Source organism: Bombus huntii, chromosome 12, assembly GCF_024542735.1.
Source record: "Bombus huntii isolate Logan2020A chromosome 12, iyBomHunt1.1, whole genome shotgun sequence".
Taxonomy (NCBI): domain Eukaryota; kingdom Metazoa; phylum Arthropoda; class Insecta; order Hymenoptera; family Apidae; genus Bombus; species Bombus huntii.
Window position 1 is genome coordinate 1,941,637 of NC_066249.1, and position 20,480 is coordinate 1,962,116.

General features: G+C 39.4%; 1 protein-coding gene across 7 annotated transcripts in view; it reads right to left on the reverse strand.

Moving 5' to 3' along the window:
• Positions 1-20,480, reverse strand: part of LOC126871995 (obscurin) — a 45,788-nt gene that overhangs the window by 9,216 nt on the left and 16,092 nt on the right. For 2 of the 7 annotated variants that reach the window (XM_050631430.1, XM_050631424.1), the window contains 20 exons: positions 20,253-20,362; positions 18,245-18,406; positions 14,974-15,096; positions 14,744-14,914; positions 13,605-13,686; positions 13,422-13,517; positions 10,220-10,312; positions 8,209-8,373; positions 7,978-8,115; positions 7,168-7,669; positions 6,754-6,957; positions 6,477-6,515; positions 5,464-5,709; positions 5,243-5,384; positions 4,762-5,153; positions 3,662-4,566; positions 2,962-3,541; positions 2,162-2,314; positions 1,505-1,609; positions 75-965 (listed from right to left, as the gene is read on the reverse strand). In XM_050631430.1, the coding sequence (XP_050487387.1) occupies positions 75-965; positions 1,505-1,609; positions 2,162-2,314; positions 2,962-3,541; positions 3,662-4,566; positions 4,762-5,153; positions 5,243-5,384; positions 5,464-5,709; positions 6,477-6,515; positions 6,754-6,957; positions 7,168-7,669; positions 7,978-8,115; positions 8,209-8,373; positions 10,220-10,312; positions 13,422-13,517; positions 13,605-13,686; positions 14,744-14,914; positions 14,974-15,096; positions 18,245-18,406; positions 20,253-20,362 (5,299 nt within the window). The remainder of the gene's footprint in view (positions 1-74; positions 966-1,504; positions 1,610-2,161; positions 2,315-2,961; positions 3,542-3,661; positions 4,567-4,761; positions 5,154-5,242; positions 5,385-5,463; positions 5,710-6,476; positions 6,516-6,753; positions 6,958-7,167; positions 7,670-7,977; positions 8,116-8,208; positions 8,374-10,219; positions 10,313-13,421; positions 13,518-13,604; positions 13,687-14,743; positions 14,915-14,973; positions 15,097-18,244; positions 18,407-20,252; positions 20,363-20,480) is intronic. The other 5 variants (XM_050631425.1, XM_050631426.1, XM_050631427.1 and 2 more) reach the window with 5 other exon arrangements.

A 20,480-nucleotide genomic window follows, 5' to 3' on the forward strand; every position in this document is an offset into this window, starting at 1 on the left:
ATATTCGATCTTAGACTCTGTCGATCTGCCAAAACGGATGCGTTCGAGCAGCCGATGGAGCAATCCGGTCGTACCTGAGTCTCTGGAGGATTCTTTTTCAAGGATATCGTCCAAAACGCTGCGCTGCCGTTTAACGCGATCTAGAAGAGCCTCGAGCTCTTCGTCGACCTCTTCATCACCGCTTTGAGCAGCCTTCAACGCGCTCTCCCTTGATACCGATCTTTCCAACATTTTCTTCGATTCCGTCGAGTCCATTCTCTCTATTTTCGAGCTCTGTCTCGAAAGTCCATTTTGTACAGATCCTCGACGCTCTTCCACGTTCGTCTCGACAACTTTCTCCGCGGTTGAATTCACTCGTTCGATCTTTTGCTTCATCAACTTGCTTTCCTCGATCGTAGGAGTCTGTGGTTGCTCTAGCTCCACGGAGGACATCTTCCTGAAAGAACCACCGTTCTCAAGGACAGCGGATCGGGGTAGCTTTACGTTTTCCTGTGTCAATTTCTCGGATGGTAACTCTTCCAGAGACCGTTCCTCCATGATGGTTTCCGTGATTAACGAAGCTCTGTAAGGTTTCGCGTCGTCTAGGACCTTTTCATCAGGCAGACGGCCGTTACCATTGAACTCTTCGTAGGATCCATTCGTCAACTTCACGTCTTCGGATAATTCAGCGCACTGCATCACGTCCTCGGTGCTGACGTCTCTTGAAATCGCCTTCAGAGTCGACTCGTCATCCGAAACAGAAACGATCGACACACCACGGTTTACCTGAAGCCTCGACCTGTTATCCTCGCTGTTCTCCGAGAATTCCTCGATTAACACGCCGTTCTGTGGTTTCTGGACGGATTCTTCTTGCACGCTGTAGCTATAGGTGGCAATCTCTTCGACGCCAGGACCGTCCGTGTTCGTTTCCTGGCACTCGACCTTTGTCGCGGTCATCTTGCTGATCGTGTGGCTCTCGTCGGGACCTGTGAACGCTTGGACTGGTCACAACAGCTCTTTTGACTACTACCTACTAGAGAGCAGAGACGATCCGTGCTACTCGACGACTTTCGCGACGATCTGTCTCCTCTGATCTGTAGAGGAGCTATAGCCACTCGAAAGCAGTTTCACTTTGATCGAGGCTCGTGAAATCTCTGGTCGGTGTGGCGTTATTTTATGCTCTCGTGTGTACGAATTTTGTGACTGACGTGGAAGATTTTATTCGAAATTGAATCGCTTATAGAAATTTTTGTGGTAAACGAGAATGGTAAATATTCAAGCTACATCATTTGTTTGGATATTCTTATAGTACATAGGAAATGAAATAGAATCTTTGCTTCTCAATATGTTTATATGAATCGTTCAGAAGCTGCAGAAGATTAAGTTTGTCAAAATAATTGTTACTTAGTATCGTAATTTTTGTTTTAATTGTTTTCTGAATTAAGTCAGTCACAAAATTCCCGTTTACGACGATGGTTACATGAATGTAAATAGCGAGTAGTTGTTCAGCGTGTGCGAAATTTACCTGTGAGTATAGCTTCGTGGGTCGTCGTGGAGGCCACGGAGATCGTGATCGTTTCACCCTGGCCCCGTATTACTTGGACGCTTTGTTTCTCCAGTTTCACTCGACCTGAATTTATCAGACATGTTTTTTGGGCTACGATTCTACGTCTACGATTAATCAGCCATCGTTTTAACATCAATTAGCATATCGGCAAGGCTATTCGTATCTTTTTATATCTTGCCTTTCGATCGTGTCAGCGATACAAAATTAAGCTCCTATCGCAAGGATTTCGATGGATTAGAAAAAGGAAAAAAAAACTATATATGATACGTATATGATGTTAACAGAAAAAAGAGGATATAACGAAGCTCGCTTGCTTTGCGTCTTAAATGTATACTCAAACACAAAACGCACTATTTTTATCTTTCTACTCCCTTGAATAGATTGAAAAAGGAAAAAGAACGACCAAAAAAACGCGACACGTTCTCTTGGAACGTTTCAAAAGTCTTACCAAAATCTTGCGACATCGCGTCGATTGCAGAAGACAGATTTTTAGAGCTTTCAAGCGTTTCAATAGCAGACTGACTATATAAAATATTCTTTCCCTGTTACACTCTTTGTTACAATGTTATCGACGATCGTTTGTTATCGTTTCGTTTCGACGATCGTTGTGATTACCTTCCGATCCGGATTCCTCCGCGCTTTCCTTCTTCGTTTCAATCTCCTCCTCCTCGACTTTCTGTGCTTTCGTTTCCTCTTCCTCGACGCTGATCTTTTCGATGGTCTCCTTCTTCATTTCCGTTTTTTCCTCCACGCTTTCTTCTGTTTTCGCTATAGAATTCATACATTTTGGGACTTTTTCAGAACACAATGTGATAAGGGACATAGATGAACTCTATGAAGATTCGTTACAAACGTATGAAATAGAATAGGCAGCGCATGATAGTGACAGTAGTACAGGTGTACATACAAATACATCGAATGGTAATAAGAATGGTTTTTTTGGTTTTATCAGAAGAAAAAACAACAGAAAACACGGTAAACGTGAGATACATGTATAAGGGGACAGATACAAGAGGATAAAGGCGCGAACAAAAGGTTCATGTCAGTGTCGGATTCGTGACGCGAGATTATTCTCTCTGTGTTTTAGAGACTATACTCGTCACATCGGTATGAACAACAAACCGAACATGAAACCGTACCTTTCCTTAAGTACTTACTGAACGTGGGGAAAATCGAACGCACGACGATTCGCTGGCAAGTTTCTCAAAAATGAAAATTGTATAGGGGTACGCGAGGTGTTTGATGAGCTGCCCCATCAATTCTGTTAATTCTGGAAAATTCTAACGTCAATAAGATCGGATTTGCCGATCGTCTTTTTGAATCTTTTTCTTGAATAAAGAACAGGAACGACGGAGCAGCGCAACAATCGAACCCTATTTTATTTATAGAATAAGAAAAGCTGTTTGGATTCTTACTCAGTATCATAACTTTGCTCTTGCTAGTCACGTAGCCTAGCTCGTTTTCTGCTCGAACCTCGTAGATGCCTGCGTCTGAACCTTTCACTAAAGTCACCGTCAGATCGTAGTTTTCCTGTCGCTTGCTGTCCCTCGTAATTTTAATTCTCGCGTCCGTTGAAACCTCCTTGCCATCTTTGTACCATTTCACCTCGGGATCTGGCGTACCGGATACTTCGAAGATCAGTTTCAATGTATCGCCTTCGTTGATTCTTTGGTCGACGAGCTTCTTCAACAATTTCGGTCTGGTGTTCACGATTAACGTAGAACTGCTTTTGACTTCACCAAATTCGTTCTTCAATTTGCAAGTGTACGTTCCTTTCATTTCAGCCTTAACTTCGGACATGATTAACTTGACGAAATTGCCTTCCTCCGTGCGAACATAGTCTTTTTTCTTTTCTGTGATCTCCATGTCGCCGATATACCAATGGACGCTCGGTTTTGGGCATCCACCGACTTCTACTTTGAACTCGATGTTCTTCGTACCTTCGTTGACTGTGACGTCGTACATTTTTGTTTTGAATCGTGGAAGACCATTCACCTGGAAAACGAGAAATGATTGTGATTATTCTAAGCGTCGTAAATTAAGTATGAAAAATAGTAATCTTCTCTTATTTAAAAAATAGTTAATATCATTTAAAAGCGACGCTGTTCTATTCACCTGGATCGCAGTTTCATCAGTGACAGTTCCATGATCGGAGGAGATTTCCGCCTTGTAATCTCCTGCGTCCTCGCTTACTATACCAGTGATCTTTAGAATGAATGTCTTGCCCTGCTGAATCATTTTTATGCGACTGTCTTCAACAAGCAGTTCTCCATCCCTGTACCATTTAATATTAGGTGGCATCAGTGAGTCTACATCTATGGACAAAGTAAGATTGCCTTTTTGATCTAAAATTTGTGGTTCGCCTAATCCTTTCGTGATCTTCGGTGGACTTAATACTTTCAGCTTCCAAATTTCTGTCGTCTGATTGACTTCATTTCGTGCAACAATCGAGTAGGAACCAGAATCGTCCAAACGAGCGTTTCTTATTGTTAACTTATAAGTTTCGTTGCCTTCTTTAATGATACTTATACGACTGTCTTCCCGTAGTTCTTGGCCATCTTTATACCATTTAACTTCTGGTGCTGGCGTGGCTTCGATTTGCACGAGCATCGTCAACGTTTCGCCGATGATCACAGACATGTCAGTTTGTTTTTTCGTGATTTTTGGCGCAGACTTCACGATCAGTTCGATCTGAGTGGTATCTTCGCCTAATTCGTTCTTTGCTTTGATGGTGTAGGTGCCTGCATCCTTGGCAGTGACGTTCTTGATCACCAAGGACATAGATTCTTCATCCTCCCAAAGGTACTTATATCTTCCACCAGCAACGATTTCTTCTCCATTTTTGCTCCATTTGATATCTGGTTTTGGATATCCTCTGATTTGTAGTTCCAACATGGCAGATCCGCCGGCACTTACTTCCGAATGCCTGGCTTCTGAACACAGTTTTGGCTTTTCTGGATCTTTCAACAGCTGGTTTACCGCGCCTTGCACCGTTAGTTCTGCGCTGCAGCTAATGTTACCTGGGTTTTGAGTTTCTTAAATTAATACATCAGGTCATCTACATATATATTATTATTATTATGACATCTATAGCCTTCTGAAGATATCTTTTAGAGCATAGCTGGTCACTTGAAGATCATGTCGTGATTGTGTCATATAACATGGACGTTTAGAGTCTAAAAAACCTATGAAATTATTAAAAAATGGATTATTACCTGTACTGGTTTGCGCGACGCAAGTGTAAAGACCAGCATCCTCAGGTTTGACATGCTGGAATACTAAAGCCAAGGTGTCTTCGTTGTCTTTAAACAGCACCTTGAAGCGTTCTTCTGGGTCGAAGGGCTTTCCATCGCGTAACCAGGTGAACTGGGGTTCCATGCCAGGTTCGAGGAAGTCTTCAGGAAGGTATAACATTTTTTCATCCGATACAGTTACAGTCGCCTCGCAGGAAGCTTCTCCAAATCGATTCTTCGCGGTGCATGAATATTTGCCAGCGTCTTGCTTTTGGACGTCCGCGATTACTAACTCGTAGAAACCTTTGTCCGCCTGTTCAGTGACGATCTTTACACGTGGATGGTTCACATCGATTAAAACATCGTCTTTGAAGCTGTATTAAAAACAAATTAAAATTTAGTTTATACTAAACACATTCTTCGAATATCATTCTTTGTTTACAACTGACAAAATAGAGCTTACAATTTCATCTCAGGATTAGGATCTCCTTTCACTTTCACCATGAAACGCAGATAAGTATTTTCCAAGAGTTCCGTGTCCTTTAATCGCACCAAGAAGATTGGTGCATTAGCTTCTGCTCTTGCTTTTTTCTCTTCAGGGGTCACTAAAATTAATAAAAAAAACAATTTTTAATTTTCACATGGTACTTTATCTATCATAGCATGTAAATGTCATAAACGTACGTTTCTGTACAATAAGTTGAGCGGTGCAAGTAGCCTGGCCTTCACTGTTCATAGCTCTAGCGATGTAAATGCCAGAATCCGACTCGAGAACGTTCTGAAGTTGAAGTTTGAAGGTTTTTCCAGTCGCAGAGGCTGTTAGACGATCTGCTAATCTATCATCCAATGGTTTGTTGTCCTTTAGCCATTGCACTCTTGTTGTTGCATCGGTGTGCAATAGAGTGCACTCGAAGGAAGTCGTTTCTCCAGCTATGTAAAGCAATAATTCATAAAATTGTTAAAAAGTATTGATGAATGAAACACAAGGTAAATTGTTATCGTACATCTAATTGAAAAATGTATATACAATATGGTACAGTCAAAAATACTTGATCTTTATACAAACAAATTGTAGGGGTTCCCATCGGATATAACAGTGTCTAGAACTGAAGTAATTCTTGTTGCGTTCATATGCAAGAACGGAGGAGGGAGACTACTATAAAATTCACAAAATGGATGTATCGAATATCTCACAAATGTTTAGTATTTCGCAAATTTTTGTATTTATACTTCATTTTGTCTGGCTGATGATCGGAAGCGTGTTGCGTGTGTAATGTGCTTTTCCTATATAAAAAAATTTCTATATAAAATAAGATACGTATAAAAAAGAAGATAATACAGCAACCACAGAAAGAACAGCTATTTGAAAAATGTAGACAATAAAGCAGATCGTGTTAAATCGTCAAGTGTGCCAGTGTTCTAAGATATAAAAAGAGGAAAATATGAAAGTGTGAAGTGTAACGTGAGTCTGTGATGTATTTTCGTGAATGATAGACAACATCTAGGATTAATTTGAAGCTTGACCAACCGCCTAGTGGAATGTGTTGAAGCAATTTTACTCAGCTGGCTAGAAGAAAAAATACAAGAAGAAGAACAAAGTAGAAACTATTCTTGATACAGTATGACAGAAGATTGATAGAAAAAAATGTGCAATACAGTGGATGATCAGAAAGTAGTCAAATTCTGTGTCACTTTACCTACGGCGTGTATCAATTCCACGTTATTTTCTGGTATCGCTAGAACAGTAAAAATGGATCTTATGTCACCCGTTCGAGCAAACTTCCTTTGCTTGTAATCACATACTTTCATTCTCCATTGATAATTTATCGACCGTATTCCAGTGAATTTTTAAAATCTAGTACCGATTATACATATTCTTGAAGCCTTTATATGTTATTTATTTTTTAGTTACGAACTACTCTACATCTCTTAACTATATCTCAACTATATCTACTTTCACATCTGATCACTTACGTTCAACGTTGGATCCCTCGAGAGTCTTGACAAACGCAGGTTTTCCTATTCCACTACCACTCTCGATCTTTTTGGTGTCCGACCTGGTTTCTACCGCACTGCCACCAGTTTGATAAGCACTAGAGCTCGCCTCCATCCTTACTGCACTGCTCATGGACGATTCCATGTATGCCGCACTCTGGCTACTGGATACTGAAGAATACTCTTCACAGGTAAATACAAACAACTATTAATAATCAATCCAAAGGAATCACTTCAACTGTTAAGTTGCTTAGAATCTTCTGAAGTTAGATTTTCCTTGTATGCTTAAAACCTTATGTGTGAATTGATAGAAATTAAAACAATTCATTACAACTATTCCGTTCTTTTTAAAGAAACTTCTCGATGAATTTAATAAAACTACTCGTTCTTTACCTTCGACAACTTTCGAAGAGCTGCTGAATCGACTGGAAGAATATCTTCGAGACATGTCTGCACCTTCTTCCTCAACTTTAGCTTTCTCCGGATTTCCTGGATTGTCTTTCTTCTTTTCGCCGGGATTTGGTCCCGGATTTGCTTTTTCTGGTCCTGGGTTTGCTTCTGCCTTCTTTGGTCCTGGATTAGCCTCTGAAGGTTTTGGTCCTGGATTAGCCTCTGAAGGTTTTGGTCCTGGGTTTGCTGTTGCCTTCTGAGGACTGCCTGGATTTGCTTTAATTTCCTCCTTGATTTCTGGCACTTCTGTTAGTTGTAAGTCATCTGCAGCGTGTTCAGCGAGTGCCACTACGTCACTCGCGTACTGTCGAATTTCTTTCAGCCAGTAGGCCTTCACTAGATCCTTATGGGCTACTAACGTAATGGGGTAGGCTGAGCTCGCTGGATTGTGTAGTTCGAAAGACCGTATGTCACCTGGATGGTCCTTCACCTCTACTTCCGGTAACTGAGATTGGCATTACATGATAAGTAGATAAATAGAATAATGGATGATTCTTTATCATAATCACTCTTATTGTTAATTACTCTAGCCGGGGTATAATTTCTTTATAGAGACCATATTGATTGCAATAACTTCTTTACTCTAGAGATTTTACTCTATTTTTTTTACATGTTATTTAATTTCCATCAAAAATGATTCTATTATATATTTATACTTACAAGTTATGATTTAATAACTTTCCTTTAATAACTTGTAATTTCATAATCATTGAAATTTCTGATTAAGGAAGATTACTAAGGGTAAATACTCACTCGAATAATGTCTTTGAGGACGAAGACCGATCTGTCTTCCGATATTCGTCTGACTTTGCAGACGAGTATACGAGCCTTAAAGAGGAACAGATACCTTTCCTTGCTCTTACCGTCCTTGTCAATCACCGTGTACCACTCCTGTCAATCGCACATCACATGTTACAGCAATTTATCAAAGTATATACTCTAATATGATCACGATCAATAAGAGTCCACTTGAAATATACTGACGTGTGTGAGTAATCTGCCAAGTTTGTGAATATTTCCTTTATACCCTTCGATATTGCTTATGAACTTATTGTCTGTCGCCCTATGAGGGATACCTAGCATCAACTCCAAGGCCTTTTGGAGGTCGTCGCAGTTTTCGCCTAGTCGGGTCGAATACTTCACCAGCTCCTGCAAACATCATTTAAATCATGCAGAAATCTGTTGAAAATTTTCGAATAAAAAACAGATGCTATTTATCACTTGCAATTTTTCCAATCAAAATATTTGCTAAGTGAATCGAAAATACATCATAGTTTCAAACTGAAATTAATAATATTGAGTTCACGAGCGAGGTTGAAGACTAATTTTCCATTTGTTCAGTTCGATAGATCTCGCGTGCGGTTTTTCTATGACAGAGAGGCGGCGGGAAAGATAACACGTCGTGAAGATGACCCGTTTTTAGCTCGCTAAATCCGTACTGCGCCCACTCGTTCCAACACCACGACGAAACGCTCTGTTGCGGCATTGCAACTATACCACGACGAACTTTGTGACTTCCCTTGATCTATATCCAAGCGTACCGTATCATGGAAGTGAAACGATGCCATTCAGGTCGATCGAATATTCGACAGATCTCGAGCGCAGACGTGATCGGATACGGCAGCTTACCAAACGTTCCAACAATTGTAGAAATCCTTTATGAATATATTATGTGCGTTGATCGAGTATGACAGTCTCGTTACAGCGCTAATCTAAAATTATTTCGCATAAGAACTTCCAAAATATTCCGCATAACACATACGATATACGCATAAAAGTTTTCATGGTAACTGTCCAAGTACTTTCGTAAGCCACTACATAACATGAAAATAGAGTCTTCTTCGTACATTTTATCTTTGCAAAATAATTCTCCGATCACTTCGGATAGAATTGTTCGAATTACCTTCTCACAAATACCACGGACGAAGTCTTAAGTTGCATTGAACTATCTCGAACAGGTTTGAAGATATTTGAAAAATAGTTTAACTCAGTCGCGTTACGTCCTCAGCGCCTCTCGTCACCTTTATGTTCCGGGCAACCGGCCCAGACCAATTTGTGGCTTAAGCCAAAGGTTTAAGGTAACAAACCAAGATTATATGTACGAGCAATAACACGATCGCTATCGATCACGTGCAATCTATTCTTCCGTGCCATTTCACGCGATCCTCTCGATCAAAGTTGTCCACCGAGTTTAATTATTTTCTTTCGTTTTCTTATTATTTTGCGGAGATGGCATTGAAATTTTTGAAGAAAGAGCGTCTGAAATAATAATTATTCGTTTGGAATGCGTTTTCAAGGCGAATCGGGAAGTATTTTAGCGCCGGGCTAATTTTATCTGACAGATTGAAATTTCGACGCGGATATAGGTCACGTGCGGATTCTACAGGTCGTCGTGTCTCGCGTCACCAGTAGGTCGATTTTTCCGTTTATAGATATCGACGTAATACGAAAGTTTTCCTCCCTCTCTATATCTCTCTCAATTTCTTATTCCAGTGAAAATAGAACCAAGAAACACGTGTATGAAATAAAAGAGAAACTAGAAACACGATGTAGGAATTCGGTGATTCACTTTCTTCTCTGCTGTTACAACAAAACGGAGAAAATAGAAAACGACGCTATACGAACGTATAACGAACGTTTCTCGCTATTTTTCATTGTCCCGACAGTTTATCAAAAGCGTCGAATTTATCGCCGAGCGTCTAATAAACGTGTTTAAATACGTTTAAGTGTTCGAACTATGTTCGAAACGATATCATGCGTTCATCGAGTATTCTATCGAATTTCAGCGAAAACTTTGTACGAAAATCAGCGATGCGGGTGCAAGTTCGTGCAAAACTGCTGGAATGCTTTCAAAAGATACGCTAGCCATGCTGTATTTCTGTCATAACACCCTTGAAATGTATTTTCGATCTGGATCCGCGTTAACAATCTTCCGCCATTCAGCGCGAGATTTCGTAAAGAATGGATGAAAAAGCGGGTTAAAGAGCAACGTTACCTTGAGCAGGAGCTGGTAGTCGTTTATGCGTTGTATCGGAAGTTTCAAGTGTTCCGATAGGCTTTTGTCGTCACGGAGAGTCTGGCTCAGCTCCTGTAAATAATTACATTTTTCCAAACTTTATTCTACGTCGTTTTAAATAAGATGTTGCGCAAAAATATTGTCCTAAGATTTTTGTATATTTTAAACACGTTAAAAAGTTGAAAACGTTCAAGATTCTTAAACACAGGCGTGAAGGGTTGAAAATATTATTTTTTCCAAATTTGAAAATATTATTCGTTCAAGATCGTTCGTCGTGGAGTAGGGAAAAGATAAGAGATCGATCGAAGATTGGCAATTGTAGTTTCTCATCGTAGAACACCGAATTGTTCGACGCCGTAATTCGACACCAGGATGAAGAGACGCGTATTTTTGGATGCGACTGGATTTTCCACGCAACTATTATATTTCCTATCGATCAGCTTAGGCAAATCTAGCGATATAGGAGTTATATATCATCCTTCAAGGTGAAGAATATTTTTGATTAATAATTTATCGATGGTTATCACGCACCTTTGCTACTCTATTCGAAACTCCATAACTTACGTGTCTCTTACTATCGAAAATTCCAAGTAAATCATCTGTCACATGTATCACTGACACTGTATCGATTAAATTAAACGAATTTCGTAAGAAAATGTCTATATCGATCTTCACAGTATCGAAGCATTTACAAGAAAAGACGATGTAATTCCAAAAATCATCTTGAAGGCACAAAATATTTCAAGGAATCGGAAAGACTTTGTCTATAAAAATGATAAAAAATCTTGTTCACCAAAGAATAAAATTCCTATAGAATCGTAAGTATTCGAAGGAAGGTGGTTCACCAACCAAGAAGTTGCAAGGTCCACGTTGAAAAAAATTGTAGAGGGAAAAATTGTGGAAGGGCTGACGCACCTTAACGAAGGTCAAGGGAGGTAAACACCGTTGTTCGTGTTTCGAGTCGTTGGTTCGAAGAGGACACCGTGGCTGGTCGCAGACTGGACCAGGTCTCTGCTCTTCCACCGATCCTCTTCCTCGAGGGGGATCCACAGTCGGTGGTTACCGAAAAACATTAGTCGGGAGACCAATACAGCCACGGCTATACTTAGACGCCGCACCGGACGAACTCGTGGACTGACCACGCACAAAAACAAAGTGAACAGTTCTATAGATCGTCGAGAACTTTTGCTTCACACGCACTATTCTGATCTTCTTCCAGAAACTAGGAAGAAGACAGAGAATCTTCTTTGCTTTTGACGTAATTGACTTGTGCGTGGAATTCTGAGGATTCAACTTGATTTTTTGATGCGTGGAAGAGACGTTTAGTGAACGATGTTGGCATACAGTAATTCCTTTTGAAAGATTAAATTGGAAAAGTGGAATGCATTTCTTTGTACGACCTTTCGTTTTTGAAGAAACAGAATTGGAAAATCCACGGTGTCCTTAGAGCGTTGTTTTACTATTTATAAATTCTGTAAACAATCTTGCATACGTATGTTTCAGTGTGTAGAAACCTCTTCTGTTTTTCTTCTCATTAAAAGAATTTGCTAATTTAAGATTATAATCTTCTACCATTGTGACGATTAGATACTGCGAAGAACATATTCGTATAGTAAATTAAAAAATCAAAGCGTAAATTCAGAGAATGAAAATAAATGAACGGAGTGGAAAAACTTTTGTCATCGAGTGTTTTAGTCCTAAAATGAATCAACATATAAACATACAATTCCTTATTTCTCAAACATATCTTCTAGGATGGTAATAAAGGTAAATCAAATCAGAAAGAGAAACTTGTGGACAAGTTCGAGTGTTACAAGTAGAAGTAAGCTACGAGAAACCCTAATGCACCTAAGATGTTTCACTTTGAAATCGGACACGTTCGGCAAGGTAATATCGTACAATCTAATTTTAATTTCGGGTCATTAAATGATATTCATATACGACAGCTATATAGTGTGAAAATCTCGCGGTGGTCTTGAGTCAAGTTCTAGAAATAACGGGGCGAATCACGAGAAAAAAGCGAGCAGCATACTTGAAATAATAAAATACTCTAATACATTATGCGTGGTGTACCACCTACGTTTGCGTGTTGGATCATCGCTCTTTTATTAATTTCAAAACGAGAACTTTCTTCTGTTGCTAATCATTAAGCTTTCGATGTTCTAAAATTCGAATCAAGAGTCAAAGTTCGCTCTCATAAACATTTTTATCTAGACTGCGGATATTTGTTTACATAATTTCATACTTCTACAGATGTAATTAAAATGAAATCTAAATAGAAAGAAAAGAAGGAATGTAAAGGCATGCTAATAAATTTTGAAACAAGAATACAGTACAATTCGAAGATCCATCGGACCGACGATGTACAGCTGAGACACTCGAGGCGTGCGATTCGTTTTTTCGTCGAGCAGAGATTACGCTGGCTGCTGTCATCGTGTAATGACAGCAACGGTGACGTCGTCAGCCGATAACGTGGCCACTTTCTTCCTTTTCTTTTCGTGGCACGCGTCTCGCCGCGAGTCTATCGTGCATAAGTAAGAGGAGCGAAAGATGTTCTGTCCGTTAAGAATAAACCAAGCTATTTCGAGGGCTGGATAGACGCCCGCTTACCCCCGCTCGTTATGTAATTGCGAAATTTTCTCCGATTCATGCAAACGCGTGCCTCAGTCATGGAAAATCCTTGAACTCTGATCCTCATTTCGATTACGTTGTCCTTTATTATGTCAAAGATGGTCTATAAAAAAATAATTCTTTTTCTTTAAAAAAAAGAAAGAGGAAAAAGTAAGTAAAGTATGAAAGGTGACAAGAGCAGCGCAACGATGTTTTATAAATAGTAGGAGTTTACGTTCTTACTTATGGAGGGTAATCTTAAATTATCAAAATGCGTAGAACTATCTATAGAACATGTCAGTAAAATTATCATAACCAAATTATATTTGGAGCAAACGTTATTATCGACGTTGGCGTCGCGACGCCAAACTACGATGTCGACGAACAGAAATCTTTTTTACCATCCGGCTCTCTACTATGAGTAGAATAAGTCCATCTTACACGTCTGTTATTCGTAATTTCTGCTCTTGAGTTAACGATAATCGCGTCAGTGAATCGTATTTAATAATTGAGTTTCTTTTATCATCAGATTATAGAGATATTTTACTGAATCTTTAATTAAGTGACTGACCTCAAAGTAATCTCGTACCGCGTCGTTCATCTGAAGGAACTCCTGGGCCGCCGGTTCGTCTCTGCAGTAAGCCACATGTTTGTCGAAATCCCTTTCCTGGAGCCACGAATAATTTAAACATCAAATTCGATAAAAGTCTTTACAGCACATTAAGATATACTTCAGCAAGATTTTCAAGCTTACCAATCGCAGAAAAGTCTTCCCCAGCATACGTGGCTGATCCGCATAATACTTAACACCCTCGATCAACACCCTGCCGAACGATCTAAGTAAGGTACCGATTAATTTTCACGCTAAAAACACACCATGCCTACGTGCTGAAGGCTGCGCCCTTCTTGGCTTCTTTTTTCAGTGCGACATATAGGGTGCAACAACATTAAGTTACGTCCATTAATCCTCCATGATTTAATTACGCTAATATAGTTTCTTCTATGCTGAGATTAATCCACGAGAAGTTACGTCCAGTGGGAGGTCGTGAAATGATGATTAATTAATATTGGGACGGGGCACGAGTGAATTAATACATATTTTATTTTCTAGTTGGGCTAGTAGGGATAAGAATCGAATTTTCTTTAACGAGAAACGCTATGATTAGAGACGGCCGTTCAGTGAAATCATTCTTCCTTATAATGTCCGACTATGGACGAAATACTCTACTGAAACGTCGGACTCGACGCAAATATCACGCGTGAAATCACTCTCCTTATATCTTCCGACTATGAACGACGCACTCTACTGAGAAGTTGATTCAAGGAATATACCGCGTGTTTCAATGATAATACACATTCTTATAACGAAATATACTTTTGGAAGAATGAATTGACACTGGCAGAGTCAATCGAAGCGTGTTCATAAAACGATGACAGGAGGGTGCTCAAAACTTTTGAAAAAGCAATACCTTGCTGAATTAAACATACAATAAGATTAACTGCCACGAAACACACGATCACACAAAGTATGCACATCGTTATCAGACTTACGTTGCTCACACATCGTTTCGCTAAAGAGAGAATAATGTCTTTGATGTCGATTTAATGACGAGCATGCGTGACGTGTCTTGTGTGTGCATGTGTTTCTTTTCGCTTTGATTCTAATGAAGAACGTCTGTCGTGAGTTGTCGCCATAGTTTGCGAGTAGACACTCGAATAACACTTGTGTCGGCTCAAATAACAACAAAGCAACGTAAAACGAGCTTGATATATCAAATGGAATTTGTAGAGAAAGATGGTGTCTCGTGTGGGGCCTTTGTAACGAATGTTCAATCCGATTGTGTCGCAGTGAATTTCTCCCCTTGGCCAACCTGGTTTATCGATTATACGTACGTATTATGGAAGTCGGCAATCTGCTTCAGATTTGTGAAGATGATATCTTTGTTGTCGCGTACGATCCGTGGAACATCCGGATTATCGAGGGGTTTCAAGTAACGTTCAACGACCTGTTGAAGATCTCTGCCAAATTCTTCCTCGGTTTCCACCAGTTCTTTCACTACAGCTCTAGAGAAATCGATCATTGATATACAAAGGATATTGTTAGAGAGGAAAGAATTACTTACTCTCGTCGATATTGAGAGTCTTCCGGTCGATGTCCAAGTGCTGAGTCCTCGCTGAGGGCCGTTTGCATCAAGATGGACATGGGCAGCCATCCTTCCCTTGAGTCTGCAGTACGAACATATACTCTGTAGAAACGAATTCTTTACTTAGAATATAGTCCTGTATACTTTCTTAATATACTAAGGTATAATATAAATCTTTAGATTTAGAAGTTAAGATATATTACCGACAGCGGAATTTATTGGTGAATTTAGAAATTAGTCGGCTGTGTTCTCCGATGTAAAAAACGACTAAATAAAGGATATCCAAATGTAGTTTGTTTCTGTATCAATTTTGGGCATTCTTCATCTAATAGATATTTTCTATGATGTACAATTTTGTGCCAGGCACGTCAAGTTCATGCGGTTTATATATTTTTGCTTTTTGATATCGCAATATTCTAATTACTTCTAATAAAGAATAAATTTAATGTCATATGCGTTCGATTAATTCGCAAGAATTTGAGGTAAATTTAGTCCAGACATATTCTCATCGCCGGTAGTATAATCGGTTCGCTTTAAATGGTATTGATAAATTCAAGGCTTAATGGATAGAACAGGCCGCCAACAAATTTTGCGTTCCGCTGAATGAACGACGAATACGCATACAGAGAGGCCTGTCGCCTTAGTCATTAAACTTAAATTTAACTTTCCAACACCCACACATTTCTAACATCTAGCTATTCTTTACAATACATAACGAAGTATATTTTGATCTGTGCAAAGTTTCCTCTAATTAATCGCATCTTCCTCTATTTCTATCGCAGGAATAAGGAAGTCTTCCAAACGTTTCTGTTTGTCGCAAAAATCTACCTTTTAATTTATCTAATCTTAATCTGATAATGAACTTTTTCCAACTGCCAATCATTAATTTTCACGAAACTTTTACAGAAAGCAGTTTTCCAAAAAAATATTTCACCCATATCTTCTTTTAAGGAAGGAAAAATGTATTTTCCTCGATATTTCAAAAACTGGTAGTTAATATTAAGAAAATTGGTAGCTAACATTGGACAGGAAGAACTCTTTTCAGCGAGCCCTGAATCGACTCGATCTCTTCGAAACAGACGTTTGGTTTATTATTTTATAAAGTGCAGGGAAATTCACAAAACGATACAACTGAAACGATTTACGTCGTCAGGTAGATGTAGTAGATAGTAAATAATTCGCGATCCATTGAACGAGGTCGATGCCAAAGTGGCAAATCAAACTTTCCGCTTGAACCTCACCTTTACGCGAACCTATTTTCAGAACTGGCTGGTATTTCGCCTTCGTTGGAATCAAGCGTTTCTGACAGTCAAGTGGAGCCAGGCGTTATGCATTATGCAATTGGAATTTACTTTGATGCAATATTTAACGTCAAATCGATGGTGTGTTTTCTTAAACCTGACAGCTATTAGTGGCACGACAAGCGAATGCTCGTGTTCTCGTTGAATAGAACATCCTTGAGATTAAGTCAACGATATAACGTGACGTATTTTTCAAACTGATCACGCCCTTTTAACCAATAATTTATAAGCACGTCGCACGATTTCGAATCTATCCTGGCTGACAGCCAATCATTAGTACCTTACAGGCGTATCATCGGTTTTCGAGACGTTCATAAACGTTTTATCTTCGTTAACGTTGTCCTAAATCATCGCGATCCGTAGATGACAGTCGAACGTACCAAAACAGAGACCGTAGGTATTAATACCGATTGATATTCCTTATTTTGTTGCAAATGAAACATAGATGAAAATTTAGATCTTTGAAAATCGTCGATTACTTTTGAGAAGTTTCAATTTCAGACGAAGGACAGTATTCTTCCATTTTTAACTCCTCCTTATCGTTGTCGATTCTTATATATGGTTCAAAGAATTCTTGGGTTTTTAAATTTCACCTATGACATCTATCTAAACAATATTCAAAGTGTCTACAAATATTAGAAACTAGTTTCGAATCTTTTTCGAATTTTCGGAAGCTTGAAATATTAAGAAAATCGAAGATAAAATGAAATCCAAGAATTCTCAGGAATCTAACGAACCTAATAAGACAATCTTTGACATAAAAAGAATTTGAAGAGTTAAAAATATTTCTAACTTGCTAACTTACTATTCATAACTTCGATAATTTACATCTGAATAATAAAACGCGGAAATCGACGATCTCGAAGTGAAAGAGCAATAAAGGTGGTCGAAGATCTGCGTAATAAATGTTCGTGTAATAGAGGGTGCGTTTCCCCACGAAAAGCAAACAGTTCGTGCTTGATAATATCGTGACCACTTAAACAACCGTTTCCGTGTAATCTCAGGGGATGAAATACGATGAGTTCATTGGCTTCACCGTTAACATAATGTTTGGAGGCTACTATTTGACCGGAGCACCTGTCGTTGCTATAATTTCGTGCACGGATTTAGTCGTCCACGTAAATGCTCCTTTGCTTTGGATATTTCTTGTTCGATGGAAAATTTCCGCTTTCCATGCGTTTCATTTGCCTGTCACTCGCGGTTTTGATTTGGAAACTTAGATCTTTCGTTTGTATTTAGAGGTTGGTCACGCGTAAATTCAAATTATTTCGTCCAGGTGATCAGGCGATCGTACCAATAAATGTGAAAGCAACAGCTCCATTTAGTTTCTGAGTGGCTGTTGAAGAAACGTGATTTACTGAATAGGCTGCACCTGTTTGGCGTATATTTCAGTCACTCGTACACAGCTTTGAGGAACAGCGATGACGCGTCCTTGGCTCTTCCGAGTTCAATGCAGAATTGTTTCAAGTTGACGATTTCTATAGAACGTCTTCTTAGATTCATTTCTCTCATTGTTCGACGAAGATATTCAAATTCTCCTGCGCTTTGTGACCGTCGAATTTTTTTTGTAGTTAAATATACGATTCGTCCGGATATCGCAGCGATCTGAACATACAAATTGAGAAGATTCGAACGACTTCGTGTTCGAAGGAGAGAAATCGTTTCACTTCTTCATCATTCTAGAATTCGTTTGAAACGAACTCCTTCTTCTTTTCATACCGATCTTCTCCAGCTATAGTCTCATCGTGTCCTCTTTCCTTCTCTCAGAACTCAATTTCATCGTACAACTATTAATATTTCTTTTCTATAAAAAGTCGAAAGCGTGTATTTTTTCTGTTCCTGATATCAGAAATGCAGAAAATCTCGAAATAAAGAGATAATTATTTTCTGAATCGTTTATTCTGAATTCTTCGTCATCTTACGAGACAGTCAAAGGGCTGATACTTTACCTCTGGAAGCTGCTGTCCGAGGAGAACCTCGGGATGCTTCTAGCACGGGGATCTGCGTACTTTCGACGGGGTCGAACCGACAATTTGTGCCAGGCAGCGGAATTGTCCAACATTTCGCCGATCTCGCCACCGATTTCCAGATCAGGATCCAACTTGATCTTTCTATAACACGTTCAAACGTGTACACAGTGAGATAGCCCCGTCCATCGTGCTCCCTTTCTTATTTTATTTGCAGCTTCATGCAGACTAAACATCATTTTCCATTAACCGAAGCGAATTAGCGTGTTCGTTAAATGAAAAGCAAGATCTCGTTGCAACGGGCTCAACCTCGTTTAGATCGTCAGGCATTTGCGGTTTCTTTGTTACTTGGTTTGCTCAGCGTATTTATAGCGTGTACAAGCGAAGACAATTCAAGATCGTGTTTCCACCGTTGTGTTCTATTGTCAAAAACAGTTTGATTATTTTAGACTGGATGGGGGGGGGGAGGGGGAAGAAAAGCGATGCAACATCACTATGGGCTACATACTTTTGCAGACGAATATTTATGCTTTCTGGCGATGTGGATTTTCTGTTATTCATTTTCTCTGAATCTTTAAATACCGTTATGGATCGCAATCAAAGTTCATTTTTAGACTGTCAAAATATCACATTGCGACGTATATAAAAGTTATGGATATGGAAAATGTAAATTTGCCGAAGCGTACAATGCAAAATCGCAACGACCTGACTATATCGAGCATTATTCTTGTCGTGCGATCCGTCGGGTCCGAAATTTTCCATTTGCCTCGTATCCAAGGCACTCGTCGACGTATTTTATAAACGCGAGAGAAACGCACCGGCGAAAACGCGTTTCGCGTAAAAATATCGCCGCGAAAATAAGCAAAGGGGAGACGTCCACGGAGTGATCTTTCACATTTGACACGTAAATTGAACGTGCCTTAATTTCTCCCTCGTGTCTTCAGCATTCGAATGCGTTTCTATTAATACACACGTGCAACGTTTGATCGTGCATTGTGCCGGAAAATCTTCCATCCAGCGTTTCCAGCTTACAATCAGAACACCATGTGATTTCGCTTCATTCTTTGTCAGGGGATCTCTTTATTTTCTCAACAATTTCCGTCGGCGATATTAGTTTCTTCTTTAAGAATTATAAGCGCGGGAGAAGAATTGTAGTAGCTCTTAGTCAGTTTGGAGTCCGTTTTAACTGTGTATGTTTATTTAGTTTTATGGAAACAACGGTGCACTCTTGCTCGCAAGTAACGATTAAGAATTAGTAGTTGGCAGTTATATTAAAGAAATCCGAAAATATATTGTAACTATCTTTCTTCTAATATTGATTAAATGATTCATCGATACTCGATTGACGAAGAGTTTGTTGAAGTTGTGAGTTGTATTAACAGAAAAGAGGAAAGATACGTATACTATGATATGCGACCACTTCTATACTTCAAATATTCTATCTACCATTCTAGCAATTGAAGAAATCTAATGTTTCCTCATCTTCTTTGTATCATCTTACTTCTTCTTCGACTTTAAGTTTATTTCATAACAACTCATACAACTTATACAACCTATGTAGCTATATAATTTCAATATTAAAAATCGTCTTGGAAAATGAACAAATTTTAGATTGAACATTTGAACTAAGAAGAAGGACGGTATTCCATCCAACACATGCAGCTTGTAAGCGTAACAACGTTGCAGTTAATTGAAGCCACTTTGATTCGCAACGCGCCACTGGATCGCTCGCCATTAATTAGAACAAAGTAAACTGAGTTTGGTAAAAGTGACAGATAGCACACGGTATCGGCATCGTTTGAACGCGTTAGACTATATACGACATGCGGCGATGATTATTTTCAGCCCGGGCGCACGTTGCGTACACGGAAATAGACTTTAAACGCGAACGAACGGTCGGACTTCGCGCGAAGTCAACGTTCCGCCAGCGAAACGATCGCGCAGAAATTTGTTTGTCCGTCGATTTTATGAAGCTGGAGGTTTCGCTTACTTGGCCGGGTCGGCGTACTCGAGCGCCTCGACGATGTCGCCGACGTTCACGGAGAATCCATCGGTCTCGCTTTTGTAGTCCTTCACCACGATGTAGTTGTCCGATGATTTCTGTAACAGCGCAATTTCGAAATGAATTTACTAAATGATCGATTTACTAAATGGTCGCGCGTTCTATAGTTTCCTACAGTTCGTTCCATCGTGGTTCGGGTATATGAAATGTTTGGAA